This window comes from Paramisgurnus dabryanus, chromosome 22 (genome assembly GCF_030506205.2).
Source record: "Paramisgurnus dabryanus chromosome 22, PD_genome_1.1, whole genome shotgun sequence".
In the NCBI taxonomy this organism is placed as follows: Eukaryota; Metazoa; Chordata; class Actinopteri; order Cypriniformes; family Cobitidae; genus Paramisgurnus; species Paramisgurnus dabryanus.
Window position 1 is genome coordinate 20925043 of NC_133358.1, and position 13220 is coordinate 20938262.

The following is a 13220-nucleotide window of genomic DNA, read 5'->3' on the forward strand; positions in this document are numbered from 1 at the left end:
TTACTCCTTAGACCTCCCTAACACACAAACTTTATGCCTTCTTTGATTTTATGTTGGTTAAGTTAGTGAAATATTAGGTTTTATACTCGGTCACAAAAGTGACCGGTGGGAAACATCATAGCCGGACTTCATTGAAATTCAATTAGACATATTTACATTAGAAAAAGTGTGTTATACTACCGGTCACAATTGTGACCGTTAAAAAAATTCTCAAAATATATCTGTAAGTGACCCCACCTACAAAATTGATAGTTCTATTTGTTAATTAAGATGTTTTACTTCTTTTTGTAGTAGTCTGAGGTAGATATCTTCTTCTAGATGTGCAAGCAGGAAGTAAACTGATCTGGTCATGTGACCTTTCACCCTAGTCACATGACATTGATACATTTTAATCAAGACAATCTATTTTTTCATTTAAAAGTTTAATTTCTTGCCCAGAGCCAACATCAACACTTTTAGAGCTTTCAGAAAGAAGAAAAAAAACACGGGATTAAACGGGTTAATTCTTTCAGGGCATCCTTGGAAAGTTGGATGGATATGTTCGCGTATTCAAAGGTTTTCTATATGACACATTGTATCATGGACCCATTTCCACAACAGCACCTCCCTTTACATAAAGGACATATTTTTAATTATTTAATTATTTGATTAATTATGTTTAGCCAGCCAATTGATATGTGGATAAACACATTTATTTTTGGTGTGCTCTATGAAATGACCAAGAATTAAACAACATATATCTGCAAAGGCAAAGTATTAAAAAAGTTATATATAGGTCTATATAAAAAAAAAACATTTATTTATGCTGATAAATACATTTTGTGCACAAAAACATTTAAAAGACATAAATTCATTGGTCAGGTTTTTGTTATTCTGGCACAGGTAGTGAAAAAATGGAAACAGACACAGATCATGTCAATCTGTACATTCAAAATGTTAACCTCATACAGTTCATTTTAAGGTAAGTTAAGGTTATCCATAAAGTCCCAAATCAATAAAGCACAAAATCAGATTTTTTGTTGCCCGTTGAAGACTGCACAGTGTCTGCATAAAGCCTGGTGTTAAACCCCAAGTTGACTACTTATAATATTTTTATTAATTTGTAGTATCACTACCCACAACAGGTGGGAAAAATTTACCCTATCCTATACATTAACCTTAACCTTTTAACAAACCCAAAAACAACATTCTTCTCCTAAAGTGTCTCTCCCACTGTAAACTGTAAAATTGCAATAAAACCGCTATATAAGTGCATAGAATAGATAACTGCAGAAGGCAATGTAACATGTTATGAAAATAGTGATAGAGAGATATATTGCAGTGGCAGATATATAGGTTGATATTTTGGATTATTTTTGTAATTATTGGCATTAGCTGATTAATCATTTCAATCGCCCAATACATCTTTTTGTTCCTTAAAATTGTGAAAAGATGTAAAACCAAAGTCTGACAGACAGTAAAATGACAAATCATTATTCATATTTATACCAGATGTTTGTTCAAACATTACATATGTCTTGTAAATATTATTTTTTTTAAATACCAGTACTTAAAAAGGGCTTATTCTTTAAAAAAAATGCAATAGCCATTTCACCAATTTTCTATTTGTCCCTCATTTACTGCAATTACATGTGCGTTATATAAAGCCTCATATCGCCTAATAGCAACACTGCTTTCTCAAAATCGGTATCGCCATCGGCCATAAAAAAAAAAACATTGGTAAACCACTATATGAAAATAAAACGAACAAACTGTTCAAATAAAACAGTATCCTCATATATGATACACACACTCATATAACTTTAGTGATAGCCGTTGCTGGGGCTTTGGCAGGAACATACATCCCAGAATGCTCAGCTTTGGTTCTTTACGGTCTCATCAAAATGCCTCTTTCCATCCAGGTAAAGCATAGATTCTACAGATAACCAAATGTTTGGAGTTAAGATTTCAAACATCCTTATTTTATGCGACAATAGTAAAATGTCTATAAATTAAATTAAATTTCTGACCTCCATAGCTCTGTGGTACAACAGCTGGGACGTCCTTCTCAACACGTAAAGTGAAGTGAAACACGTTGGTGGTGCTATGTTGCCGGGTCAAAGGGTCGAGTACCTCTGTGTGAACCCTGACTTGAATGTGCGTCCCTTCTGTGTAACAAACCTACAGCACATGACCACAATTACTGTACCTCCGTCTGAATATAGTGTTAGTGCCAATGTTTAAAGTGCTTAGAAAGCCAAAGTTATTAACCTGAGAGGAAAGCAATAGCAAGGAACCTATTTCCACTGGTTTCCGAAAAACAATGTCATCTACAGCAACCAGGGATGGTCTGCAGCCACTGAAAGATAGAAGTGCACCCATATAGATGATAAAATCAATGCCTTCTGCACAGGAAGTATTCAATAGAAGATAAAGTCATAAATATCAAAAAATCTTACGCAAATGCACAGGCATTGGCCCAACCCAGTTCATAAGCTTTTCTCATCAGAAAACCACCAAATATCCGATTAAAAATGTTTCTTTCCTGTATGATGCAAAAAAAGGATGTGTCATAAATCATAATAACATTATGCAAAAGCTAATTGTGGCTGAGAATAGACATTGCAAATGTGAATCGTGAGAGACTAAACTACTTTTGAAGTAGATAATTAATGTTTTATTTCTTTATGGATTTATTAATTGTCAATCCTCGCCTGTGGATGGCAAATCTCCAATCCTTTCATTTTGGCATCTTCCATCCATACTGAATTGGGCGGTAAAATCCGACTCCGAAAACTCACAGTTCTGTGTGAAGAGAATGAACATTAAAAGGCTATAAAAATAAAGAAATTACAAAACGTATACCCGTTTAGTTACATAAATCTTACCTGGTGTCCAAAGTGTTAAGGAAGAGGTTGTGAACGAGGGTTCGCTCCTCAGCTGTGGGAGCCACTTTAAGAAGCGAGGCTGTGCTCAGCTCCACCCGCCTCGCCTTGTTAACTTATTAATGAAAATATGGGAAAAAAATGTATTCTATTTAGGAACATGATATTGTATGATCAAACAGATCAGTCTAAAAAGAAAAACAACTGTAATATATATTTAAAAGACTATAATTGGTTGTAATAGAAAATGCAATTCAAGAACTTAAAAACATTGTCTAATGTATACATCCAAACTCATGCTTACTCTCCCCCTGTTGAAAAATGGCCTCTTCCTCTGGCCCCTCTGGTTTAAGAGGGTTGATGAAAGCTGCCCTGGACAAACAATCGAAAACCTATGCATCAGCTAACAGATATAACACATGAACTATGGATATACAGTACTTATCAACACTCAGAGATACCTTTTGTTTTCTGGATCTCTGGCAACCATTACAAACGTGGCATCTAATACATCGCTGTATGCGCCATCGTGGTACTAGGAAAATAGGTCATTTTAGCTTAATGACATCACAAAGCAATGTTTTATTAAAAGACTGAGAAATAATACCTGAGACATGCGCATTTTAGCTTCTATTGAGGTTTTGCCAACCCATGTCACGTGACCTTTGAACTTGATGTCACAGTCTGGGTAGATTATGTGTTTTCTCATATCTGCACGATTTTAAAATAATGAAGGCATCTTCACTGAAATTAATGCTTCTATCCAATATATTTAAAATAAAATTGAGGATTAGTAATTATAAAGTTCGGAATAATAAAGTGGTATAAAGAAATACCAATCTTGTCCACTAGGGCGGTGACAATAGACAGTGGAGACTTCTTCAGCTCTTTATCCCATGTGTGTGAGTAACAAATTAGCACTAAAGAGAAAAAAATAAATTATTACAAGCTTACATAAGGGAAATACAAATACTCTTTGTTAATGTGTTTACAGCAACTTCTAGGTATTGCATTTAGTACCTGCTAAACTGTCCAGGTCTTCCAAAATCCGGCCAAACCTATGAAAAATCCATCAGCATAAAAGATGAACTATGGGAATCATAATGCAGGCTAGAAAACATAGTTGTTTTCATGTATTGATGTATCAAAATGGCACACACTTGGTAACGGACAGGTAATAAGGACAGGGTTCCCACACCTTAGTTAACTTCAAATTCAAGGACCTTTCAAGGACTTTCCAAGGTCCAATACCCTCAAATTCAAGGACTAAATGTGGGGACACATTTCAAGTGAGAGCAAGGTTACATTGTGTTACCTTTTAAGATACATTGTTACAATTCCCTTTCGAGGGAACTCGCGCTGCGTCACTGCGGTGACACTTTGGAGACACCTCCAGGGGTAAGTGCGCCTGAATGTGTATATCAAATTCAACCAATGGTAAGGCTCAGCGACAAAGACAGGGTGACACGGAAGCCAGGAAGTATATCTCTATCTGAAATATTGTCAAAGATGGTGTTACAGGGACGCAGGAAGAATGGCAAGGGAGACGCAGCACCTCGTTCCCATCTCAGGGAACAACAGTTACATACGTAACCAGAGATGTTTTTATGCGTCAAACACAACTACGCAAAAAAGCATTTTGGTATGAATCAACATTCGCATAAAGAATTTTTTAGATATTATCCTACACTACAAAGGGAATAATATGGATTTGTTTCCTGAAAACTTCTTGCATAAAATAGATTCAAGCATTTTTAATGACCTGTATCTATATATGTATATTTTCAAAAACTTCCCAGGGCCTTGAATTTTTTTCCCCCAGATTCACAAACTTTCAAGGATATCAAGGGCCCGTGGGAACCCTGTAAGGACTATATAATAACAATGCAAATGAAAAGTCCAGCACCTGACACTGTTGTGAAAGTTGAGGTACTTCTCTCTTAATTCAGGCCGGGTACCTAGAGGTAGGTGAGCCTCAATTTCACTGTCCTTCATTGTCTTTGCGGGAAGCTCCTCCTGACTCTGAGCAAGATACTGACTTAGTGATGCACGCTCAGCCAAAGCTTGCTGATGATCTCTGTACAGTTAGAAAATACATAACTGTATTGATTGTACCAAAGTTATGCAAAATCAAACATTATCACTTAATTATCTATTCTGCGAAAACACTATAGTATAAAAGTAACATTAGGTAAGGAGTGCTATTGACAAATTAATGACAAATAATACTTTTACAGTAACATACTTCCAATTGGTAGATGCTCCAACAATCTCCCTCAGCCTGTTGCGAACTGTAAAAAATACGGAGGAGCAAAATTAAGCTTGACAACATATACTGAGACACCACATATGCATAGGACAGTGGTGTTGCTTAGTATAGAGAAGCTTAGCAAGGAATTATATGGAGACACAGTTCAAATAAGCAGGAATGGCTATGAACAAAAATGAATAGCAGACTGCAGAAATAGGCTGGACAAAGAGTATAGGTATTTAAAAAATTATATAACAACAGATGAGCTACATGCACAAATATGATATGATAACAGCAGGACAGGGTGCGCTTCCCGACCCTGTTCCTGAAGGCACACCAACAGTTTTGGATGTCTCCCACATCATTTTTCCCATCCTGGAGTCTCTAATAATGAGCTGATGAGTGGATTTGGTTGTGTTTAAATAGGAAGAGTTGGAAAATGTGTCATGTTGTAGTGCCTCCGGGAACAGGGTTGGGAAACACTGTGTTAAGCCATTTGCAGAGTCTAAGAATAACCATCAAGAGGTAATATGAGGATCCAGACAGAACTGAAAAGAAAACTAGACAAAAGAATTTTATTTTCTTCCATTACCATTGCTCACAAGCAAATGTGCATTTCCTGTGGAGACATAAATTGGGTCATGACTTGGCACAGTGATTACTATGTCCTTAATTGAAAATTTCTGCATTTTTCAAATGATTACAAGTATTACAATTAGTGCTGGGCAAAGACTAATCGCATACAAAATAAAAGTGATTTTTTGCATAAGATATGAGTGTGTGCTGTGTGTTATTATTATGTATATATAAATACACAAACATTCATGTATGTATTTAAGAAACATTTACATGTGTATATAGATTTATTTATATTTTTATATATTATATTTAAACTACAAAAATGGATATATAAATAAAAATGTTCTGAAATCTATATATGTTTGTGTCTGTGTTTAAATATACATAATTATTACACACAGCACAGACACATATATTATGCAAAACTGCACTTTTATTTTGTATGCAATTAATTGCAATTAATCTTTGCCCAGCACTAATTACAATGTTTCATTACAATGCATTTCACTTAACAAAAAAGCATACATTTCCCTTAAAGGGACAGTTCACCCAAAAATGAAAATTCTGTCCTCATTTACTCACTCTCATGTTGTTACAAACCCGCATACATTTCTTTGTTCTAATGAACACGAAGGAAGATATTTTAAGAAATGTTTGTAATCAAACCGTTCGTGGACCCCATTCACTTCCATAGTAGGAAAAAATAATACTATGGAAGTGAATGGGGTCCAGGAATGCTTTGGTTACAAACATTTCTTAAAATATCTTCCTTCGTGTTCATCAGAACAAAGAAATGTATACAGGTTTGTAACAACATGAAAGTGAGAAAATTATGACAGAATTTTCATTTTTGAGTGAACTGTCCCTTTAAGTAAATAAATTCACCACTTTAAGTTAAATTCTTTGATTTAAGCCATATATCACTACTTCTGTTTCATGGGGCGGTTTCCTGGACAGGATTTAGATTAATCCTAATTATTTTAGGACATTTAAGTAGTTTTGACAAACAAATCTTACAAAAAACAATACTAGTGTGCATCTTGAGACAAAAGAATGGTAATGATATATAATGCATAACTGTTTCTGCACAAAAAAGTGCAAGCTTCATTTACAACATATACAGTAATGTGCAAGTATTATAGGCAAAAAGTATTTCATTCTATTTGGTGAGCACTTTGTGAGCAACTTCTGACTTTAAAATATCATCAATTCGCCTTTGCACAGATGTTAAGGTGAGAATATTTTTTTTGATGAACAACTTCTGTGTCTACAGGCAATCCCAGACTGACTCAATGATGGTATCAGGGGTCTGTGGGAGTCTGTTGCAGGATGTATACTAAAAAGTATATATACAATATACTAAAAAGTATATTTCTTTGTGATACACTAAAAGGATGACTTTTGCACAGTACTGTATGTCAAGGTAAATAAGGACGCAAGCAAACTGACAGTGGCTCTGAGTCTGAGCATTAACGTGTTATTGATTGGTAATGGATTTATTACCTTCAGACATGTCAGGAGCCTTCCCTTGTCTGGACATCTGACCCACTGAAAAACCCCTGCACATCAAGGACGATGCAGATTTCAGGACCCTATAAAGAAAGGAGAAAATTAACATTATGTTACTATTTAAATGCCAAAGTGAGTCCAGGCTGTTGTTGAATGACACACGTGCTGTGAGGAAAAAAACAAAGGTAACACTCACCGCGGAGAAAACATCATCCTATAACTTTGATGACCACTTTGGACAATAACAAAAGGGATTTTCTTTACTTAAACAACAAAACAGAGAGTCAAATGTAGCAGTTGACAGCTCTCTCCCCTTGCAGAATCTCTGAATTCACTTCCTGAGACGTAGGCCAAATTACCGTACTAACTGTTATAAATGCGCATGCGTAAAGAGCCTTACCACCGCGGTCCAAGCTCTACCGTAATTTTTGTATTGCTCATTGTGAACAAGACAAAAACATTTGAGAATTTGTTATTTCTTCTATTTTGGATTTAAAAATTCACATAGAAAATATCAAAAAGAGTCTAAATGTAAAAGTAACGTTACAATGAAAGCTATAATCAAGTGGGTCAAATATATAATAACAAAAGCCAAAAGGATTAACCTGGTGATCTCCGTCGAAAAAATATTTTATTTCTGTCTCCTTAACCCTTGGAGCAACAGGATATGCTAAATAAAGTAAAACGTTTTATATCTTATAGAGGTTTCAGCATCTCCCCAAATAAGTAATGATGATCACCAAATAAAAAAAAACTTTATAATTTATAATCTTTAAAGTTAAGTTTAATATTCCATGTCTAAAAAGTTGTCTTTTCGTCTGCACAATCTCTCTATTATTATGGATGAATTTCATTACAATGTAACATAATATCACAAGAAGCGACATCTACCGTTTTTAAACCAGTATGACTTGGTACTCCCACACAATAACGGTAGCGTCATGACGTGGCACAAACCGAAAAACACTATTGGTCAGAAATCTAAGAAACCTGTTATTATGGTAAATAAACCCCACCCCCAGCGGTCAGTATATGACCGAGTTGATAAACAAAGGACATTTAGTAGAGCCAAGTGAAAACAGCCGGTTTAGCTGCTGCATGCGAGTCTGTTATAGAAGAATCCCAGCCTGACAGCGGAGGGTAATATTCTGGGACGCGAATGAAGAAACACCTTTTGCTTCACTTCACATATAGAGGACTTGTGAGAAAAGGGAAAAAGAGTAAGAGAAGAAAATGGCCAAGTTTAATTTGCGTAAAGCGGAGCCTAAAGACGTGCCTGACATATTGCGACTCATAAAGGTATACACTTGTCGAACTGCCTGCCTCAAATGCATATATATATATGTGCATCCCTGCGAGTGTCACAGTATGCTGTTGAAACTTCAAAAATGATCAATTTGTCTTAACGTTTTGGATGCTGCACAAAATAATTTTACTAAAAGTGATTACACATATTATGCTATGTATTTATTGTTCAATAACTTAAAAAAAAAAACACAGATAAAGTACTCAAACATAACACTGATGACTGTTAGCATGCATGAAAACAACCCATGGGCCCACCCAGAACTTACTCCATTTTATCAAGTCAGTGGTCATCGTTCAAGCAGCATCTTTTCTTAACTTTTTTTTCCTGTAGGAACTTGCTAAGTATGAGGAAATGGAAGATCAAGTCATACTAACAGAGAAAGGTAAGATGACACGTCAAATGTGAGTTCTGTTAATTTATTAGACACTTTACAATAACGGGGATTTGTATTTAGAGCTGCTCGAGGACGGTTTTGGAGACCACCCGTTCTACCACTGCGTGGTTGCAGAGGTGCCAGCTGAGCATAAGAAAGTCGAAGGTAAAATATATATATATATGTAACACCACAATATATTTACTTATTTATTGACATAAACCTTTTCGTCAGTTGTATATACCTTTTGAAAAGCTCAATTACCTTTTGTTAAATCCTTGCATGCCTTTAAACAGCACATTCAAGCAGTACTATAATGTTTCAAGTAGTAAATTCTGTAAGGAATCATCAGTTTTAACATGCAGGTTATTCTGTGATTGGATTTGCCATGTACTACTTCACATACGACCCTTGGATTGGCAAGTTGCTATACCTTGAAGATTTTTATGTGATGAATGAGTACAGAGGTATGAGCTTGTGTGCAATATATCTCTTATTATAAGACAAACAGTAGGATTATCCTTGACTAGTTTTAAATTTTACACAGGTTTCGGAATTGGGTCTGAAATCTTGAAAACCCTCAGTGATGTAAGTTACAACGTTATGCATTATTACAGCTCTAATTACAGACACTAATCTATGCATCATACACAGGCTGTGTCAACAATGTGTCATTGTGTACATACAAAAAATACAAAATAGTGTTTATGTTATCCAGCAACGTCTACAGCTGTACAGTTCTATGCATTAAATGTGTAAACGGGTGTGTTTTTCTTATAGACAGCTGTGAAGAATAGATGCAGCTGCATGCATTTCATTGTGGCTGAATCGAACAAGGCATCCATCGACTTTTACAAGCGACGCGGGGCTTCTGACCTCTCGCTGCAGGAGGGCTGGCGACTTTTCAGGATTGATAAGGAGAATCTCTTGAAAATGTCTGCTGAAGAGTGAGCTGGCCTGATGATCCAGTGATCTAGGAGTGACTTGGGACACCCATTCTCAGTTGAAATATATTTTAATAACCTAAATATTGTAGTCTGTGGGCATTAATCCTTTAAATAAGAAGTAACCACTTATTTTTATTTGATATGTAGCAGCTAGTCTTCATGATTAAAAGGCAAATATTGATACTTCTGTTATTCCTGTTTTATTTAATTCTTATCATTTATAGCTTTATTAAGTAGTCACTTGTATTCATTTTTTATATATTAAAAAAGTAAAAAAAATACACATCAGCCCCTCCTCCCAGTTCATACCTGAAAGTCATGAGAGGAAGAGACTGGTTTCATTACTTACTAAAGTTAACCATATGATCGGCACTTAACTGTAAACACGCATGTAGTATATGTGTCCTGGAGGGTGCTTTACTTTGCAGAGTGCCCTTTGTTCATGTCCAAAACTAAACCAAGTTCATGTTACACAGGAAAGACTCTTATCAGTGCTATATAATCCTAAAGGTTGTAATAAATATAACAACTTACGTAAGTTTGAAATTTGATCTTTGTTTGCCATTATTGGAAATCTCTAGAAAAACTCTTGAAATCAAAACCAAAGCCATCTTTTAGACCAATGATCTCATTTAACGCTACAATTTCACATAATGCCAAGTAAAATTTTTTCAGGTTGGTCCAAGTCATTATTATTGCAATGAGTATCGTATACAACATTTAATACTGTAAGTAAATGTACACAGAACACATGGTACAACCTAAATAGATATTAAAGTGACGGTAGAGATGCTTAGCGCAGTGCTGTAATAAATGTCATTGAACAGATAAGTGCATTGACAAGAGAACTGAATCCAGGTACAAAGCATTTCCTTGTACATTGTCTCAACTTGTTTTTTGGTTCTCTGTTTTCTGTGACTTCACAACCTGTACAGAATGAATGGTAGGGTTAAAAAACAAAAATAATGTAGATTACTGTAACAAAATAATCAGGTTTCACTTTTAACTGTATTGTAGACGCTCTCAGGAGTGAGAAAGAAATTACAAAACTATGACTGATAGATTATTTACCTTATCCTTTGATGAAGACTTCCTCCCAAGTAGTTCCTCCAAAGCAACTCGCCCTTCTGAACCGCAGGTATGTATGTAGTCTTTAGTAAACTATTTACAACAAATAAAAACACACAAATTGAAAAAAAGTCATTGCAATAAATTCCACATATCTGTAAACTTGTTCTTATTTGAATAATTTCTATAACATTAATAGGTGAAGCTGCATTACTGTTTATATAGTTTAAAGTTTTCTAACACAGGGAGTAGTCTCTTAAAACATTTAATTGACTGAGTTTTTTGGAAAAATTCTCAAAATATCCACTTTGGAGTTTTACACTTATGGGCGGCCACACAGGAAGAAAAGAGGAAGGAAAACTGACTATCTGAACACACAGTTCACAGGCTGAATTTCCTCTGGGAAAATGTTATTAATACACTGGATACAGTTCAGTGAACTAGGTGTATATTAAAAAATGAAATCTGTCTGTCATGAAGACCTGCCAAGATTTAGGTTCTATCTATCCAACCATAAAGAACCATAAACTTGCCCTGGCAACAGATGCAGCATGTTGTGGGTAAAACATGGAAGCACTCAGCGCCATCAGACCTGTAGGGAAGATCAGCCTTCTTACTGTGTTACCTATTGAAAACAAGTCATAATTATAACAACAACAATACAACATAGAACAGATGTTAAAGTGAGGTATTTGTATAATCAGTCAATTCCAGATATTTATTATATGATCAAAAACCAAACCTTTTGCTAGGAACAGTCCCAGAATTCCAGAGAAACCTATAACGCCTACACTGGGGTAGAACTTTGATGGAGGGTCGTTCAAAAACTCATATATATCTGAGAACAAGAGATAATTGTTCATATAACCACAAGAATACAAAAATATATGTATGCGTTTGTCTCCTTACCATTTACAATATTTTGTGATGTATTTAAACCAGGCTCAACAGTCTTGTAGTAAGACTACGATTGAAAGAGAGACAAATTTATGAAATGTACACAATGTATTTGATTAAAATTCCTCACAATTATAAATAATAAGCATTATGTGAACAAAATAACTTGCCTGTACTTTGTCCACAGCATATTGTGTCTTTTCCTAGAGGGTGAGATTAAATTAACTGGTAAACTAATGTCATATGGATACAAAGATGTATCTTTTTGTTATGTTCGTCTGATTTGTGTTTTAAAATATATCCCTACAATTTCTGTACATACATGAGTCAAGCTCACTTTACTTTTTGAATGACATCTCTGAACAATTTCAGTCTATCAGCCAAAAAAAAGTGACTATACCCGACACCATGACACATAGGGCTTTGTAGTTTTCCTCAGGGATGCCACACCCTCCTCAATATGGCCAACCTCAGACTCCTCATACCTCATCTTAGACTCAGGTGTGGTGTAGAGTGACAGCTGGATACAAAGAGATATTGCAAAAGCCTGTCAAGCCAATGTAAATCATGCTACCATCCAACACAACTGTCCAGTACAGGAAGTACCTCATCAGTCATCAGGGTGGTGGTATTTTGTTTGGCCTCGCTTTCAGCATAAACTGTAGCTGACACCAGACCAAGGGCTCCAGGCACTGCCACAGGCAGCACCAACTGAGAAAAGAATGGCACAGAAAAAAACACAGAACTTACTAAAATCATAAACTGAGAGAAAGAGAGAGAATGTTACATATTATGCATTTACATTGTACATTTAAAAATGAATATGCTTATACTCATGTTTAAAAGAAAAATAGTATAAAAGAGCGCAAATATCAAGAAAATTCTAACACAAAACATACCTATCCTGCTTATAAGTGAAATAATGATATTGTTTATGATGCTAGTAATTACTAGTAATTCCAAGCAAGCACTGACAAAATGGCAAAATCGCAGAATGCTTCAATATTGGATCACTACATATGTATTAAACGCAGTAAAAAATGTAAATGTTGTAAAACCGAAAGCTTTTACAGTTAACGTTATCTTAACTTGGTCACTGCTCCTCAGTACGCTAAGCTGCAGAGCATCCCAAATATAATTCATTTAATGTATAATATCAGCTTCATTGCACTGCATATTTATTTTAATAATTTCTGTAGATATATCTGGTATCATTTAATTAAAACGGATAAACTCACCTTTCCTATTTTTCCAAGATTTGACATGTTTCTAGAGAGCGGAGCTGTTACGGCAAGACTAAGCGGACAAACGTCTTCTAATTCGAAACGCGTTTTTTAAACGATATGAACCATATTACAAATAATATATGTACTAAATATTATTAAAAGAACACACGGGGTTTTAAAATATATTTATTTATTTT

The 13220-nt window shown here is 35.2% G+C and overlaps 3 protein-coding genes across 4 annotated transcripts; 1 reads left to right on the forward strand and 2 right to left on the reverse strand.

The window, feature by feature from the left end:
* Positions 1-780: 780 nt before the first annotated feature.
* On the reverse strand, positions 781-7557 carry LOC135740144 (acyl-coenzyme A thioesterase 9, mitochondrial-like). Of its 2 annotated transcripts, XM_065258230.2 has the most exons (16): positions 7400-7557; positions 7198-7286; positions 5708-5734; positions 5110-5155; positions 4771-4941; positions 3885-3922; positions 3701-3784; positions 3472-3575; positions 3326-3399; positions 3169-3236; positions 2868-2979; positions 2694-2784; positions 2439-2524; positions 2251-2338; positions 2010-2160; positions 781-1915 (listed from the first exon to the last, which is right to left on the reverse strand). In XM_065258230.2, exons 1-16 carry the CDS (start codon positions 7414-7416, stop codon positions 1854-1856), a joined length of 1308 nt encoding a protein of 435 aa, XP_065114302.1. In that variant the 5' UTR covers positions 7417-7557; the 3' UTR covers positions 781-1853. The 2 variants fall into 2 exon arrangements, with proteins under 2 accessions (XP_065114302.1, XP_065114303.1); XM_065258231.2 differs by lacking the exon at positions 5708-5734.
* A 667-nt stretch (positions 7558-8224) lies between these two features.
* Positions 8225-10015, forward strand: sat1b (spermidine/spermine N1-acetyltransferase 1b). The gene is made up of 6 exons (XM_065258241.2): positions 8225-8502; positions 8843-8894; positions 8967-9050; positions 9251-9352; positions 9433-9473; positions 9666-10015. Exons 1-6 carry the CDS (start codon positions 8437-8439, stop codon positions 9834-9836), a joined length of 516 nt encoding a protein of 171 aa, XP_065114313.1. The 5' UTR covers positions 8225-8436; the 3' UTR covers positions 9837-10015.
* A 522-nt stretch (positions 10016-10537) lies between these two features.
* Positions 10538-13205, reverse strand: apoob (apolipoprotein O, b). Its single transcript, XM_065258237.1, has 9 exons — positions 13036-13205; positions 12404-12508; positions 12198-12317; positions 11968-12000; positions 11810-11864; positions 11643-11738; positions 11434-11525; positions 10904-10993; positions 10538-10759 (listed from the first exon to the last, which is right to left on the reverse strand). Exons 1-9 carry the CDS (start codon positions 13060-13062, stop codon positions 10718-10720), a joined length of 660 nt encoding a protein of 219 aa, XP_065114309.1. The 5' UTR covers positions 13063-13205; the 3' UTR covers positions 10538-10717.
* Between the last annotated feature and the right edge of the window lie 15 nt (positions 13206-13220).

Coding starts and splice junctions, on each gene's coding strand:
- LOC135740144 (XM_065258230.2), bottom strand. Junction 3,785..3,884: donor AGACCTGGACAGTTTAGCAG/GTACTAAATGCA, acceptor TTTTCTCTTTAG/TGCTAATTTGTTACTCACAC. Junction 3,576..3,700: donor CGCCCTAGTGGACAAGATTG/GTATTTCTTTAT, acceptor AAAATCGTGCAG/ATATGAGAAAACACATAATC.
- sat1b (XM_065258241.2), top strand. CDS start 8,437: ATGGCCAAGTTTAATTTGCGTAAAGCGGAGCCTAAAGACGTGCCTGAC. Junction 8,895..8,966: donor AGTCATACTAACAGAGAAAG/GTAAGATGACAC, acceptor ATTTGTATTTAG/AGCTGCTCGAGGACGGTTTT. Junction 9,353..9,432: donor TGTGATGAATGAGTACAGAG/GTATGAGCTTGT, acceptor AATTTTACACAG/GTTTCGGAATTGGGTCTGAA.
- apoob (XM_065258237.1), bottom strand. CDS start 13,062: ATGTCAAATCTTGGAAAAATAGGAAAG. Junction 11,865..11,967: donor ATGCTGTGGACAAAGTACAG/GCAAGTTATTTT, acceptor TTTCAATCGTAG/TCTTACTACAAGACTGTTGA. Junction 10,760..10,903: donor AGTCTTCATCAAAGGATAAG/GTAAATAATCTA, acceptor CATTCTGTACAG/GTTGTGAAGTCACAGAAAAC.